This window comes from Anolis carolinensis, unplaced genomic scaffold (genome assembly GCF_035594765.1).
Source record: "Anolis carolinensis isolate JA03-04 unplaced genomic scaffold, rAnoCar3.1.pri scaffold_9, whole genome shotgun sequence".
Taxonomy (NCBI): domain Eukaryota; kingdom Metazoa; phylum Chordata; class Lepidosauria; order Squamata; family Dactyloidae; genus Anolis; species Anolis carolinensis.
In genome coordinates, this window is record NW_026943820.1 from 29,561,224 (window position 1) to 29,578,903 (window position 17,680).

At 40.7% G+C, this 17,680-nt stretch overlaps 1 protein-coding gene across 1 annotated transcript; it reads right to left on the reverse strand.

Moving 5' to 3' along the window:
* Nucleotides 1–3,132: 3,132 nt before the first annotated feature.
* On the reverse strand, nt 3,133–17,680 carry rfwd3 (ring finger and WD repeat domain 3). Its single transcript, XM_008123188.3, has 12 exons — nt 17,404–17,680; nt 13,508–13,737; nt 12,227–12,321; nt 11,940–12,137; nt 10,929–11,020; nt 9,479–9,593; nt 8,206–8,434; nt 7,296–7,446; nt 6,938–7,114; nt 6,366–6,580; nt 5,305–5,522; nt 3,133–4,354 (listed from the first exon to the last, which is right to left on the reverse strand). Exons 1-12 carry the CDS (start codon nt 17,646–17,648, stop codon nt 4,211–4,213), a joined length of 2,109 nt encoding a protein of 702 aa, XP_008121395.2. The 5' UTR covers nt 17,649–17,680; the 3' UTR covers nt 3,133–4,210.

The window sequence follows — 17,680 nt, forward strand, 5'->3', positions numbered from 1 at the left end:
ACGCCCACCCACGCCCTCCGCGCACGCGCGCCACGCCCCGCCCTGACGTCGGCGCCCCGAAGGGAGGGGGAGTGACGACACAGCTCCGCGCCGCCCCGCGTCGCTTAGCAACCGGCCTCTCTTTGGGATGCTGAGGCCTAGCTTGGAAAGCGCCTCAAGGGCGCCACTTAGGAGTATGGTATTGCATTGCATTACATTATAGTATGGTTACCAACACAATATACAGTATTTGATACATAATTTTTTTTTCGTGTCAGGAGTGACTTGAGAAACTGCAAGTCGCTTCTGGTGTGAGATCCTTGGCTATCTTCAAGGATGTTGCCCCAGGGACATTGCCCGGATGTTTTTACCATCCTTGTATAATAATATACAATTATAATTATTGTATAATTATAACTTATATAATTGTATAATTATAGGATATACAATACTGTACTGTATATACTCGAGTATAAGCCTAGTTTTTCAGCCCTTTTTTTAAGACTGAAAAAGCCCCCCTCGGCTTATACTCGGGTGAGGGTCCTGGTTGGCTTATATTTGGGTCAACTTATACTCAAGAATATATGGTACATTTGGTGGTTGTATGTCTTTCGGGCTGTGTGGCCATGTTCCAGAAGCATTCTCTCCTGACGTTTCGCCCACATCTATGGCAGGCATCCTCAGAGGTTGTGAGGTACCTCACAACCTCTGAGGATGCCTGCCATAGATGTGGGCGAAACGTCAGGAGAGAATGCTTCTGGAACATGGCCACACAGCCCGAAAGACATACAACAACCCTATGGTACATTTGTTATTTTTCTCTATTATTATTGGTATTATTACATTTATTATTTTTCTCTATTATTGTTGCTACTATTACATTTATTTTACTCTATTTTTATTATTAATAATACATTTATTTCATTCTGATATTATATTTATTATTTTACTCTATTTATTACTATATGTATTATTTTCCTGTATTTATTATTATTATTACATGTATTATTTTACTCTATTATTATTAAAAGGATACATAAGCACATTTACACCGATGATGAAAATAATGATTTGATCAGAGTTGGACAGTCTTATCTTAAATTAGAGCTTTATGTAAATACAGTAAAGTCTCAGTTATCCAACATAAACGGGCCGGCAGAACATTGGATAAAAAGAAGAGATTAAGAAAAAGCCTATTAAACATCAAAATAGGTTATGATTTTACAAATTAAGCACCAAAACATCATGTTATACAACAAATTTGACAGGAAAAGTAGTTCAATATGCAGTAATCCTATGTAGTAATTACTGTATTTACGAACACCAAAATATCACGATGTATTGAAAACATGTGTTGAAAACAACAGACTGGTTCAAGATTGGGAAAGGAGTGCGGCAGGGCTGTATACTATCGCCCTACCTATTCAACTTGTACGCAGAACACATCATGCGACATGCAGGGCTTGACGAATCCAAGGCTGGAGTTAAAATTTCTGGAAGAAACATGAACAACCTTAGGTATGCAGATGATACCACTCTGATGGCTGAAAGTGAGGAAGAGCTGAGGAGCCTTCTCACCAAGGTGGAAGAAGAAAGTGCAAAAGCCGGGCTGCAGTTAAACGTCAAGAAAACCAAAATCATGGCAACCAGACCGATTGGCAACTGGCAAATAGAGGGAGAAAACGTGGAGGCAGTGACAGACTTTATATTTCTAGGTGCGAAGATCACCGCAGACGCAGACTGCAGCCAGGAAATCAGAAGACGTTTCCTTCTTGGGAGGAGAGCAATGGCCAACCTGGACAAAATACTGAAAAGCAGAGACATCACACTGGCAACGAAGGTCCGCATAGTCAAAGCCATGGTATTCCCCATAGTAACCTATGGATGCGAGAGCTGGACCATAAGGAAGGCTGAGCGAAGGAAGATAGACGCTTTTGAACTCTGGTGCTGGAGGAAAATCCTGAGAGTGCCTTGGACCTTGGCAAGAAGACCCAACCAGCCCATCCTCCAGGAAATAATGCCTGACTGTTCACTGGAGGGAAGGATATTAGAGGCAAAGTTGAAGTATTTTGGCCACATCATGAGAAGACAGGAAAGCTTGGAGAAGAGCATGATGCTGGGAAAAATGGATGGAAAAAGGAAGAGAGGCCGACCAAGGGCGAGATGGATGGACGGTATCCTTGAAGTGACTGGCTCGACCTTGAAGGAAATGGGGACGGTGACGGCCGACAGGGAGCTCTGGTCCATAAGGTCACGAAGAGTCGAAAACGACTGAACGACTGAGACGACGACGATTGAAAACATTGACTACAAAAATGCCTTGGATAATCCAGATCGTTGGATAAGCGAGTGCTGGATAAGAGAGAGACTACTGTATATATATCATATATCCACCTGGTTGTGGCGCAGAAAGCACTGAGCTGCTGAACTTGCAAACTGAAAGGTCCCAGGTTCAAATCCCGGGAGCGGCAACCTTCATGTCAGCAGTCCTCCCGGCACAAGGGTTTAACCCATTGTGCCACCAGGGACTCCATGGGGAAATAGCTTAGAAAGAAAACTAATGTGCTTTTATTTCAAGCCACTTTGAGTCTCCTTTGGAGGTAGGGTATAAATATAAAGTGGGATATCCATATAATAATAATAATAATAATAAATCACACAGTCATAAACACTTGGGAAGTGTTCAACTTGGGATTTTGTGATACAAAATCCAGCATATATATCTTGTTTGCTGTCATACTATGTTCTATATGTATATAAAATAATAATAAATCAAAGAGAGCCTCATTCCTTATACAGAATCTATTGCACTATGTAACAAAATTCAGGGGGAAATCTGTGTTTTGAAAGTCTTATTTTGTGTTTAATTGTGCAGTCTTTACTGTGAAAGTAGTTGTTATTCCCCAGAAACTTTGTTTTTGTGGCACAAACTAGGATGAATTGAGACTCAGTGAAATATCTATTGAAAACTAGAGCCAAATGTGCTATACCAGGATGTCCCACAAAGACAAAGTTTCTGCAGTTTAATAAACATTTTTCCATGTTTCTATCATGGAACCAATGAGGAAATTACATTTATAATCCAAGAACAAAAATTGTGTTATTAGAAAAAAAATCTCTTTTCATTTGCATCACTTTGCAACCTCAGGCATATTCAGAAAAGAAATGTCTTTATTACACAGCTGTTTATAATTTCCTTGCAAACCAACCCCAGTATAAACATATTACAATATTTACATCATGTTCCGTACTATGTACTTTAATATAAAGCGACAAGTTCTCTCTTAAAAGCTAAAATGCTGGATGTTCCTTTTGAGTAGAGATCGCAGCAAAAGGGGAAGAGCTTTCTCAACTTTTATGAAATTTGGCATTGTTTGATTCGATTTCACTGACAAGTTTTGCCATTGGTCAATACACATTTTAGTGTTCTTACTGTGTAAACAATTAAGATAGGAAGAGCACAATATAAGCTTGGAAGGTTTAAGACAGCCACAGTGTTCAGTTTTAAGAATGCTGGTCTGTGGTTCAGTACAGAGACACATCCTTTCAAGCAGTACCAAAAAAACAAATACGGTTTCAATTGGCTTCCAGACATGTCTTCAGATAGAGTCTTGGGTTATTATGAGGTCTCTGGCGAAAGGCAAAAACCTTCTATTATGATGCCGTTTCCAATCAAAACAGAAGGCATCCTTTCCCTATAGGTATTGAGCCAAGGACTCGAAGCAAAGAAGCGCAATGAAGATCCCAATCCGGAGCCAAGCCAGAGCTGGATTGTGATTTTACTCAAATGCAATGTAGCAGCCATTAACTAGGTTTGATCCGTTGTCTTTTTACTTATCTGGATTAGGAGAAGAGCCACAAAAAAGCCACTTTTGGAGATTCAGATTCAGAAATGCCTTCAGCTCCATTACTTGAAACAGCAGCAAAGTGAGAAGCAACTTGACGAGCGCAAAATTTACAAGGAGAGAGCCAAACATCTCCATCCATTTTCAGCAACGGCCATTTCCCCCAAAATCTACAAGGACAGGTTCCATCCTTTGCCCTGAGGGATGAAGCAGATGGTCCATTATAAGGTATAAGCACAGTTGCTGAATCAAGAAGGGGGAAAAAACCCTGGACGGGAGAAAGTTATCCACAACAACAACTTCTTGGCTTGGGCAGCAATAGCAACGGTGGCTATGTTATGGCTGTCTTCAGAGACTGGCTCCTGATGGTCACATGCACCAGGCAGTCATTGCCACTTGTAGATTTTCACCATCTTCTCCGTCAAGATCGCCAGGAAGCTGCTGCGGTTCACCTCATAAGGGCAGACGTCCAACACAGGTAGGTCGGCCGTCAGCTTCTGCAACAAGGTGCCACTCCCTGCGTCCCAGAGCTGTGGGTAAACACAGGAAGAGATCACTGGGAAGTCTACTAGGGGTGGTCCTATGGCATTGACTGCTTCAGGAGAGCAAAGCAGGCATTGTGTTGGAAATAGCAACCTCAGTGGAGGTAGATGCATGTATGTGTTTGGCCTTCAATGCAAGCAGATGCAAGTATGTTTATGGACTTCAGTGAATACAACTATACTCAAAGACTATGGACTATTAAGAATGATATCCTATGTACTCAACATGGAGAAGCTATATCCTAACTATAACTGAACTTCAATAAGAAATGAAATAATAAAAATAATAAAATGTGCCTGTATGGTGAGTTAATACAAGATGTTTATGAGTAAACAAGGTATGTTATTTTTCAAAGAAGACTTTGCCTTTATCCCTGAGTACATATTTTAAACTAAGCAGTTTCCAAGGGAGTGTCTATCTTTTGGGCAACTTGGGAAAACTTTGACTCTCCAGCTGTTTTGGACTGCAACTTGCATAATTCCTAACAGCTGGTATGCTGTTATGGATTATGTGAGTTGAAGTCCAAAACACTTGGCCAGACAGCCTGGAAAACTCACAGCAACCCAGTGATTCTAGCCATGAAAGCCTTTAACAACAGCTTGCCATGTGCTCAGAAAAGGAAGTGTCTCCCTGAGAAGTATCAGTCTAATAAGTAAAAAGTAGAGAGCAAAGTGACAGGCAGACAGAGATGCCAAAGAGAAATTAATCTGCCTAAGTCTAGCACCTTGCAGAATGTGGTTGAGTTCCAACAATAACACACTCCTTCACTTGTGAAAGAGGAAAGATAGCAGGAAAGATCCACTTCTACTTCCTTGTCATGCTGTGGAAGCAAGCACTGTATGATCCCTGAGGAAACACATAAGGGATATGTGTGCACATAGCATTTTAAGAAGTTTCCCTTATTCCTACAGTAAGAAGAAGAAAGGGAGAAAAGTACCATGGCCGAATTGGACGCTTCATCCCCGGCACACACGAGAATGCTGCCATTGTCCTCCGGGCTCTGGAAGATGGCATTTTTCGTCAGGAGTTTGCATGTTGGGCCTGCAGTGAGGGTTTGGACTGGACGGCAGGAGCAGACGGCATCCTCGGCCCCATCTGTCAGCTGAGTGGAGGTCAGCTCCATCACCACACACCTCAAGCTGTTGTGGTTTCTATCTGTGGGGTGAAGGGAAGAGGAGAAGATGGCCAGTGCAGAGGACCACAACACATGAAGCGTTATCAGCTCTCCCTGGATTTCCAAGTTACCCATTGCTTTTCAACCGTGGGCCATTGTACCATACAACAAATTAAACATAATAAAGAATAATAAACACAAAACAAGAATATTCAACAATTCAAAACAACCACAAAAATAAAAAAACTGTTATAAAATGCTCCATGAGCAGGGTCCGATATAATGACCAGGGCTTCAGAATGGGCAAAGCCAACTATGAAGTGCTGGCAAGCAATATTACGTTTTAAATTTTGTATACTGTTTTTATTTGATTATATTTAGGTGTTTAAATGTTTATGTTTTATTTTATTACTGTGGTTTGTATTATCGGCATTGAATTTTGCTAGTTTTGTAAGCCGCCTTGAGTCCCCTTGGGTGAGAAAGGCAGGGTAGAAATGTTGTAAATAAATAAATAAAATAAATAAGACAAGTGCAACAGAATATCATAGGGATGGGAACTGGATAAATTGTTGAGCTGGATCCTAGTTAATAACCGGGGAGGGGGGGGGGGGGGAAGCTAGGACCAATCCTGCTCAAAAATCTGCAGGAACCATCAAGTTTTCAGATCCTTGAGGAAAGAGGATAGTGTAAGGGCTACTCTACACTACTCTCACATAAACATCTTGTTTCTATATCATTATCTAAAGAGACAGAAATAAAGTAGACATCATTAAAAGTAACATTATCGGGTTTTCCAAAAGGTTACGATCTCTAAAAAGGTCATGCCTTTCCAAAAAATACAGAAGTCAAGAGACAACCATGCCCTATGTTAAGGCGTGACTTACTGGGCCTGAAGGTCGCAAGGCAGTGCCGCGTGTTGGCCTCGGTCTGGAGGTCGACGCAGCCTCCGGGCTCCAGAAGGAGGTGGTGGGGCTTATAGGTGCCGCTGCCCTTCTGCTCCCAAAAGCAGGCCCCCTCCAGGGTCCCAGACACCAGCCCGCCGTAAGGTAGCGAGGCAGAGGCCATTCGAGGAAGGTAAGACAGTGACACCACAGGGCACCTGGGCAGGAAAGAGGGAGCAGCAAGAGACAGCCATTCAAGCACATAGCCAAGGAAGAGGGTGTATGCCTTGCACAGATGATTGGCACACTCACTTTGGGAGACTATCTGTGTAAAGATGGTGGGCTACTAACAGAGACCGGTGGCTGCATTGCCACTCGCAGAGGACACCCCTCTGCCAAGTTTCTCCAACCACAGAAGCACAGGGCCACTGATTGGAGGGCTTTAGAGGACAAAACCAAGACTTTGTACTTTGCCTAGAAACTCACTGGCAACCAGTGGAGGGACTGTAGTATAGGGGTGATATGCTCTACTGCATATCATGACACAATTTAATCTTATGAAGCCGCAGCTTTACCTGGACTTCTGTGGAGCAAGTTCCTGGACCTGAGACCTCGTGTCCCGCAAATCGTACACCAAGACGGAACCATTGACCAGCCCTGCATAGATGTAGTTGGTGTCATCGAGGCACCAGCAGCAGCTCCAGATGGGCCGTCCGGCATTATATGTCTGCACAACCGTGTTGGTCGTCAAGCTGAAGGAAGAAGGGCAAAGCACTGCTATCTTTTGGCCCACATCACCCAGAGGCTCCTTGGTTGAAAGGGTTCAAAGCAGAGCTCAGACTGTAGACCTTTCCAATCAAGGCCTTATTGCCAAATCCTGGACTCCTAAGGGTGGGAGGAAGAAGCAACTTCTCCCTCCTTCTCTGCACTCACCTTGTGAGCTTGAGGGTATGGTCCAAGGCAGCAGACAAGAGCAAGCCATCTGCCCGGTTGCTGAAGGCCAAGCCCCGGATCTGCTTGTTGTGGATGGGGACGTACTGGCTGCTCTTCAAGTTGACGGCACTCATCATCTTGATCCCACAGCCTGGGATGCAAAGCAAAGGAACCACAGAAGACATTCCCTAAAACTGATGCACTCCAACTATTCACTACTACTGCTACTACTACTACTACTACTACTACTACTAATAATAATAATAATAATAATTTATTTTTCTATCCTGCCTCCATCTCCCATCAGGGACTCAGGGCGGCTAACACAGGGCCGCACCCAAAGAACTAACAGTAAACATAAGAAAATGCATATATTACCAACAACATCAAACAGGCAAAATGAACAAATTAAAACCACAAAATACAAAATACTACAATAAAACACAAAATAATAAAAAAGCAAAACCACCACTTAATGGCAAAATAGTTGGTCACTTTAACGCTGAATCCTGGTTACTGGATCTGGACATTATTGATGGAGCTGATGTTATTTAGGTTTTAATTGCTTGTTAATTGATTTATTATGTTCTGATTGCTGTATGGTTTTAACTGCTGTTTGTTTGTTGTGGTATTGGAAACCACCCTGAGTCCCTTGAGGAGATAGGGTGGTATATAAATAAAGTTATTATTGTTATTATTATTATTAAACAGATTGATAAAATGGGAGGGCAGTCTAGACAAAGTGCAGAGATATGAATTGTAAACACTGTTTGGTCGGGTAAATAACAATGTGCTGACATGTTCCCTAGGAGATTTGGAGTGGGATAGGAAGTCAAGTCATTTCCAACAGAGGAGCAGAATACAGTGCAAAACATAGCCAAAGGGCCTGCTGCCACAGTGTGCGACTCACCAGGAATGAAGGTGCTCTGCGGCGAAGGCTGCGATATCACCAGGCAGCTGAGCGGGTCGCAGTAGGCCATGACCCGGCAGTTGCCCACCTGGGACACCAGGAAGGCTCTCTCGAAATGGTACTTGTGCTGGCCCTGGCTGGAGGAGAGGCAGCCGGGGAAGCAAGAGCGGGAGTGGCCGGGCTGCTGGGAGGAAGGCGTGCTGTGCCGCGCCATCAGCGTCTTCAGCTCCTGCAAAACGGACAGATAGGGGTGAGAAGACAGCAAAGGCCCCCGTGGGGCCCTGCACAATGGATGCGGCCACAAAAAGGATCAATAATGATGTGCCAATGGTACCAAACCCCCCAAAAGTTGGCAAAGTGTTATAAGAATATACAAGATAAATGTTGGAAGACCACGTGGGCACCTTTTATCATATGTAGGGGACCTGTAAAGTAGCAAGAAACTATTGCTAGAATCCAGAAAATACTCGACATAACAATTCAACTGAAACAGGAATACTTCTTATTGGGCATAATCGACATGGAATTAGATAAAAACAAAGACATACGTAATTACTTAATGACGGCCGCCAGACTAAGCACGGAACTGGAGAATGAAAGAAGTACCTTCAACAGAACCCCATTCTGCAAAGAAGTAGGAAAATCCCATTCAAAGCACCCCCAACAGATGGCCATCCAGCCTCTGCTTAAAAGCCTCCAAAGGTTTTTTCCACCACACTCTGGAGCAGAGAGTTCCACTGCTGAACATCTCTCTCACACACACAGGTAGGAAGTTCTTCCTCATGTTAAGGTGGGATCTCCTTCCTTTCCTGTATTTTGAAGCCATTGGTCCATTGCATCCTAGTCTCCAGGGCAGCAGAAAGGAAGCCTGCTCCTTCCTCCCTATGACTTCCCCTCACGTACATGGCTATCATGTCTCCTCTCAGCCTTCTCTTCTGCAGGCTAAACATGCCCAGTTCTTTAAGCCACTCCCCATAGGGTTTCTTCTCCAGATCCTACCAGCTGTTAGGAATTGTGGGAGTTGAAGTCCAAAACACCTGGAGGGCTGAAGCTGACCCATTCCTGGGTTAAGCGTCAACAGACTAGTCTCAACCTATCCAGCAAAAGGAAAAATAATAATCCAACTAGTCTAGTATTGAGGACAGAGGGGTGTCCAACACTGAAAATACTTTTTGACTGACTAATTCTACAAGAAATTAAGCAGGATATTTTTGTGGGAAGGTGATGGACAGCTTTTGGAAAGCCTTGCAGGATGCGCTGCCATGAAACCTACCTGAACTTGTTGGCGAAGCTTGCTGCATTCGTCTGTCAAGACCTGCAGCTGAAGGCGACTCTGTGCTGATTCCAGCTCTGCTTTCCTCCTGAGCATTTGCTCCTTCTCTAAAGAACTGCAGGAGACAAAAAGAACATCAGACCCTATCCTTAAAAAGGCTGAGCTCCTTCTATCTCAAGGAGGTTTATCCCTCTACAGATCACTTTTCCACCTGCTCAAGCTTCAAAGTAAAGTATTAACCTTACTTTGTGTGTGTACATATACATCACATCAGAGACAGTTTTCCTCCTGCACAAACAATACTCAGCCCATTTGAACAGCCATAGTTGGTGGGATAACCTGTTGCATATGAAAAATATTGGGAGAGACATAGCTAAATAATATAATATTTGAGAAAAATTAAAATAATATATAGATGTTTTTACTATGGGGTTGGATGGAAAAAAATAAGAACTTTAATATGAAGGGGGGAATGTAACTTGATATTCTGTCGGGGAAATGGTAGAAACACCGTAGGGGTAATTCAGATAAAAAGAAAAATGGGAAACAAAAAAAAATGAAATTATAAGAACTGAATTTTAGTAAACATGTTGTATTAGTATCACTTTTAGGAAGGTATTAATTGTAACTATACACTATTTGTTTATAAGTAGCAGAAGTTGAAGCAAATAAAATAGAAGTACATTATAACATTTTGGTAGATGCCTTGGCTTGAAGGGAAGAGAAGTCAATTGTGTTTTTTTTAAAAAAATTTATTTCTACTTAAAACTTATACATTCTTTAACAAATTTGCAAAACAGAGTTATGTATATCAAGCTCATATAGTATTTTCACTCTCTATATTACATACTCATATTATTTACCTTTTATTACCCCTCACCTAGTGCTATCCCTTCACCCCAGACCAGCCAATTACAATATTTATTTCCAAAATTCCATTGTTTCTTTTACAGGTTTTTTCCCCTTACCTTCTACATATACAAACTCTATCATTTTTCCCCATATCTTCCCAAAATCATCCTTTTTTAATAACCCTCTTTTAATTTTAATCTTACATGTCAATTTATCATTTATCGCAATATCCCAAATCTCCTTATACCATTCTTCCAATTGGCACTCCGCACTTCCTTTCCATTTTTTGGCTATTAACAGAAGTCAATTGTGTTTTTAACGTTTTATGCATTTTAAATTTTAATTGTAATAAAAATAAAAATATTTTTCCAAGTTCAAGACTCAAGGCAGTTTACAACAGCTTAAAACACAGTAATTAGAAAGTCATAACATTTTTAAAAAAGATTAAAAGGGATTAAATTAACAACTTAACCCATTTTTAAAAATAAACTCAGAAGACAGAACAAAAAGCATAATATATAGAAAACTAAAACACATTTTAAGGCAAGACAGGCATTGGTATTCCCCCAAACAGATAGGATGAGTTGAGAGCATGTACCTTTTCATGTGCTCCTGTTCACTAGTGTCTAATGCTTTCAAAGTGCGGGCATAAAGGACAACAATGTCCGAGCGCTTGGCTTTCTTATTGCACTAGGGAGGGGAAAAAAGGGAACATGAGCCTATGTTAAACTTCTAAAAGTGTCACATCAACTTGTTGATGAAGTTTTTCAAACAGTTCTGCAGGAGAGAAAAGCATGACAACCCCATCTTAAACAGCTTTTCTACAGTAGCAATAATATTTCCCCAAAGATAAAGTAGCTCAATACTCAAATGCCCCTGCCAAAGGGACAACCACAACAGAATGATTGATTTGATTGAGTCGTACAGAAGGAAAAAACTAGCCAGAGCAATCGTTGCAGGGAAATAGCATGAAAACTGAGGAGTGGGTTCTGCTGCATGGAGATGGAAGGCGGATCATAAAAGAGAATGTAATGTGATGGCTTCTGCAAATGCAACCCTAATCTTGGCACAGCAACGGATGCAGGATCCAGAAAAGAAGGGAACTCCTATTCACTGACGTGGAGGAAGCCTTAGAAAGGCCATTCACTTAGTCTAAAGCTTCCAAAGAGCATGGTATGGGCGAAAAAGAAAAGAAAGGGCAGTTGAAGTATTGTATTAAAGAAAGTACTGTATTCATTCTCACCATGAATGTATATAAGTCCTAGTTTCCTTACTGCAGCTCCAACAATTCTGTAGAATGCTTCTACTATTAACCACATCACACTAGAGAGAAAAAATCCATTTAAAATCCGGTTTCTGCCTCCTGCAGAATTCTGAGGTTTGTAGTTTAGGGAAGAGCTTTTAACAGCCTCAATAAACTACAAACCCCAGAATTCTGCAGGAGGCAGAAACCGGATTTTAAGTGGATTTTTCTCTCTAGTGTGATGAAATACTATAATGACGTTATAGGAGTCATATACCATTTTCCAAATGGTTTTGTAACCACTCTCTTTCATCCTCACTAGGCTAGAGCCTCCCAACAAGCTCAAGGCAGCTGGCTTTTTTTTACCTGCGGACACTTCCCCGCCTGCCCTTTCAGCCACCTCTGGATGCAGCTGTATCCGAAGAGGTGCCCGCAGCGCAGGGCGGAGAGGCGGTGCTCCCCGGCATTGGTCCACTCTTCAAAGCAGATGGCGCAGGTGTCGCCACTCTCCTCCTCCAAAGGAAGCGGGGGCGCAGCCAGGCTGGGGTTCTTTAAGGGACTCGTCTGGAGAAGAAAGAAGAGAAAGAGGGCAGTGAAGGGAGAGCAGGCAGAGTTGACCCAAATCCACTAAAGCTCCCTTTGGGTCTTCCCACCTTCTGCGTGGCAGGGCTGCTCCCCCCAGGATCAGGATTCCCTTCTGGCTCACTAGGCCCATCGCCAGGAGGTTCTGCCTGGGACGAGCCAGAGGCTGCGGGGAGAAACGAACAGAGTCAGTCCTGTGCGGAGGGAGGGATAATAAGGCCCACATAAAGACTCTCTAGCAAAATCTTTAGTTGTTTTGTACAGATCCTCTTGAAGTATTGATAATAATATTATAATGTAATACAATATAATAATAATAATAATAATAATAATAATAATAATAATAATAATAATACACTAAATAAATAAATAAAATACATTTCTGCAGTTTTATGACTGACACCGGGAATTTGTTAGATCCTCCCAAGCAAATCGGGGCAAACTTCAGCCCCCGCCCCCCCCCAAAGGTGTTTTGGACTTCAACTCCCACAATTTCTAACAGCCTACCAGCCTGCTGGAACAGATATGTTCAGTTTCCACAGCATCCTATCGTTGAAATTTCTCATGGAACAATAATAATAATTTTTATTTCTTGCCCGCCTCTCCTCGTGGCTCGAGGTGGGCTACAACATTGCTAAAGCACACATTCATCAAAAAACATTCTTTAAAATACATGTATTAATAAAATAATAATAATAAACTTTATTTTTATATCCCGCCCCATCTCCCCGAAGGGACTCAGGGCGGCTCACAACAAGGACAAGGCCCGAAACAACACTACTACATATTTGACAAAAACTTAAAACATTCCAACAGTACACAAAATAAAGTAATGGACAATACATTAAAATCCAAGCAGATAAATCAGAGTAATTAAAAACAAACCAGCAGGGACAGGTTTCATAAAGTGCTGTATCATGGAAATGAGTAACAGTGAAAGTGCCATACGCTTTTAAAACAGAGAGAAGTATTCTAATGACAGCTCTATTGGGCCTATTCATTCAAACGTGCTCTGGAACAACCATGTTTTCAATTCCCGGCAGAATTAAAACATATTTCCATGAAATACATATTAAAATAGATTAAACATGAGGTGCAAGTTTAAAATTCATCATTAAAACCACTGCCAGGCTTGCCACTCTCACGTCCCAAGACAACCTTCGACCTATGCTCTTCTAGAACCCTTGTTATAAAGGTATCAATGGGGCACATGCCCTAATCTAAGCATGTTTTAAACAGGTCATGATGAACATGAGACATAAAACAAGTGACTCTGATCTGAGCAGGCATGAAATGCTTGCCCAAATGTGTGATGTTGTAGGTTATGTAAAATATGGAGAAGCAGCACAGACCTCTCAAGACGGCTGGACCCAGTGCCACGTCTAAGGCTCTCTCTGGCTCGTTGTCATCTTCTTCCACTTCAGTGGAGCTGCTGCTGCTGCTGCTGCTTCTACTGCTCTCAGCATCACTCAGAACCACAGGCTCATCCGAACTGTTCCTGTTGAGGACTGCCAGGACATCTGATGGATCCGTTGCCTGGGTTCTGCTAACCTGGAAATAACTCTCCAGTGGTGCCGTGGCCCTGGACACACACAGATGGTAGATCTTCACTATCGGAACACGAAACAGGCAGCAGTAGGACATCATCACAGTCACACACCACCTGATTCCAAAGCACGCTTTCCAACACAACTCAGTTTTGTATCTGTGTTTGGTATACATTTTCATGCATATATATACCGTATGTGTGTGTTTATGTAATTTATTGTATTTTTAAGTTCTTTTTAAATTTCTTTTTAAATTTACTGCACCCTGCCTATACTTAAAGTATAATAAAAAATATTACATAAACTATATATTAAATTATTATATATATACTATACTGTTATATTATAATTATAATATATGTGAAGCATATATTATATAGAATATTAATATAATACATATACAGTATTACATATTGTATTATATTAATTTATTACAATATAATATAACATATATGTTTGATTATAAGTATTATGTTATATTTTATAATATACTGTATCACATAATTATATTTCTCAATGATTATAATTTAATATCTATAATATAACATATATTTTATAATATATTATAATTTATGTAACATATTATTACACAATTATGATATTTTACAACATATTGTAATTTAATGTCTATAATATATTTTATAACATGTTATAATACAGTTTGTTTTGTACTAGCTGTTTTATCTACAGCAATTGCTGTATTTTATTGTTTCGGCGGGGGGGGGGGGGGGGCTGTGAATTTATTTATTTATTGTTTATTAGCGACATTTATATCCTGCCCTTCTCACCCCGAAGGGCAGTTTACAAGTATATATACATACAGTATATTATATTATACGACTATATTGCAATATTATTAGTAATATTGCATGTAATATAAATATACAATTATAATAGTGAATTATAACTATTATTACATTGTATTACATCATAATATTATTATTAATTTTTTTTATTTATTAGACTTGTATACCGCTACTCCAAATTTGGCTAGGAGTGGTTTACAGAAATAGATTAAAACAATATACTTAGCTTTAAAATAACAATAAAAACAACAATAAAAACAGACAAGTTTTTCACCCATCGAAAGCTTGTCGGAAGAGCAAGGTTTTGCAGGCTTTCCGAAAGGCAAGTAGGTCAAGGATAGTTCGAGTTTCAACTGGCATTAATACTGTAATTAATATTACATGTATTTATGAAGTTGTGTTGACTGTTTATATTGTTTAGGTTTTGTTTTTCTACCAGGGGGGACTGTGATTTTTTTTAAGTTGTGTTGACTGTTTATTGTTTATGTTTTGTTTTGCACTTGTTGTATTTTGTATCTCACACCTTGAGTGTTCTGTCAGCCGCCCTGAGTCCCTCTGGGAGATGGTGGCGGGACATAAATATATATTATTTTTATTATATTATGTATTTTGTACAATTAAAGCATTGGCTTTTTCAAATAACCTGGGCAATGCTGGATACCCAAGCTAGTATTGTATGTCACCAGATGGGAACCCCTCCCTCTCAAGGAATAACTGCCACTCTGGGGCCAAAGTGCAGAAGGGGGGCCTGGAAGACATTCCACCGTGTCCCGTGTATCGTATAACAATGTAATAATATAATATACTAGCTGTGCCCGGCCACGCGTTGCTGTGGCATTGTCTAGTGGTGTTGGTGAGAAATTGTTGAGGTAGTGGTAGTATTGAATGTCTGTTGTATGGTTGTTTTTATGTTTAGTATGCACACTGAAGTGGATTATATGGCAGTGTGGAGTCAAGATAATCCAGTTCAAAGCAGATAATATAAGATTCTAAATGGGTTATATAGCTGTGTGGAGTCTACACTGCCATATAATCCAGTTAAAATCTGATAATCTGTGGAAGAGGCCTAAGTGAGGCCTAACTGTGCCTGTCCCATGGGCTGAGTAGGTTGCTAGGAGACCAAGTGGGCGGAACTTAGCCTTCAAACTGGCAGCAATTGGATAAAAACTATTATTCCTCTCCCTGTAATTAGGACTTTATTTTTCTTTTCTTTTTGTTGCATCAACCTAGAGCCATGAATGATGGGTTGTGTTGTCAAATTTCGAGGTTGGGGGGCCTGTAGTTTTGTTGTTTTGTCCGCTGCCTTGATGCCATCACTCTTTTATATATATAGATTGTATATACATATAACATTGATAATAATATTTCCTATATTACTTTCCTATATAAGTTACCATCTTTACTCATTTAAACCCAATCAGTTCCGTTATCCTTCCTTATCCACTAAATCATCCCTGTCATACATTCACACATCCTCCATCCCTCCCTCTCACACGCGCGCACATCTCCTGAATTGGAGGCAGCAGTGGGATTTTAAAAAAAAGATTTCCGCTGCCTGAGTTGAGTACCACAAATTGGGCTCTCTTCAATTGGTGGCAGCGGTGGGATTCAAAAGGATTCCATCCCTGTCACCTCAGTTCTTTTCAACTAACAACACACTATTATAATTGTATATTACATATTCCATGTAATATTACTAATAATATTGCAATATAGTACATATAATGCTTATATTGTGCTATGCTAATAATATATATTGTATGTACATATAACTTTTAAGCCACCCTGAGTCCCCTTTGGGGTGAGAAGGGCGGGATATAAATGTCACTGATCAATAAATAACATTCCATTCTCAAAAAAACCATAAAACGTATTATTATATGTGTTTTGTACAATTAATGCGTTGGCTTTTTCAAATAACCTGGGCAATGCTGGGGACCCAAGGTAGTATTATATACATGATAGAAGATGTATATGATGATGATGATGATGATTATGTGTTTGTACAATTAATGCATTGGCTTTTTCAAATAACCTGGGCAATGCTGGGGACCCAAGGTAGTATTATATACATGATAGAAGATGTATATGATGATGATGATGATTATTATTATTATGTGTTTTGTACAATTAATGCATTGGCTTTTCAAATAACCTGGGCAATGCTGGGGACCCAAGGTAGTATTATATACATGATAGAAGATGTATATGATGATGATGATGATTATTATTATTATTATTATTATTATGTGTTTTGTACAATTAATGCATTGGCTTTTTCAAATAACCTGGGCAATGCTGGGGACCCAAGGTAGTATTATATACATGATAGAAGATGTATATGATGATTATTATTATTATTATTATTATTATGTGTTTTGTACAATTAATGCATTGGCTTTTCAAATAACCTGGGCAATGCTGGGGACCCAAGGTAGTATTATATACATGATAGAAGATGTATATGATGATGATGATAATGATGATTATGATTATGTGTTTGTACAATTAATGCATTGGCTTTTTCAAATAACCTGGGCAACGCTGGGGACCCAAGCTAGTATTATATATATGATACAAGATGTACATCATCATCATCATCATCATCATTATTATTATGTGTTTTGTACAACTAAAGCATTGGTTTTTTCAAATAACCTGGGCAACGCTGGGGACCCAAGCTGGTATTATATATATGATACAAGATATCCATAATAATAAAATATATAATACAGTATATGTAGTGTATATTAATATAATGTAAATAATACAATATATGCATTTTCATTATAGATAGCCTGGGACAAAATGATTCCTCAGGGTTCGTGTTCCTTTAGGCTTTGTTGTTGTTGTTGTTGTTGTTGTTGTTGTTATTTTCCCCGCGGCGGGGCCTACCTGCCTGGCGCCGCCCTTGGGGCCCTCCTGGCCCGGTTCCCCCGGGCGCGAGGCGGCGGCGGCGGCCTCCGTGGCTCGGCTTCCCCGGAGAAGGCGGCCCAGGAAGGGCGAGGGGAGGCCGGCCCAGGCCCAGCAAGAGGCCCAGGCCCGGCTCCGGAGCCCGAGGCGCCTCGGCCTTCCCCGCTGGGCCTGCCCGCCTCCTCAGCCGCCGGGAGCAGATCCACCTCCATCGCCTCCTGAGCCATGGCCGCGACTGACAGCCTCTCAATCTCCCCGC

Bases quoted from the DNA above. Each gene is read 5' to 3' on its own strand.
- rfwd3 (XM_008123188.3), bottom strand. From the start codon at position 17,648: ATGGCTCAGGAGGCGATGGAGGTGGATCTGCTCCCGGCGGCTGAGGAG. The intron at 6,581-6,937 runs GTAAAGCTGCGG...TTTCCTGCCCAG, and splicing joins CTTGCTCCACAGAAGTCCAG to GTGCCCTGTGGTGTCACTGT. The intron at 4,355-5,304 runs GTACTTTTCTCC...GTTTACCCACAG, and splicing joins AAGCGTCCAATTCGGCCATG to CTCTGGGACGCAGGGAGTGG.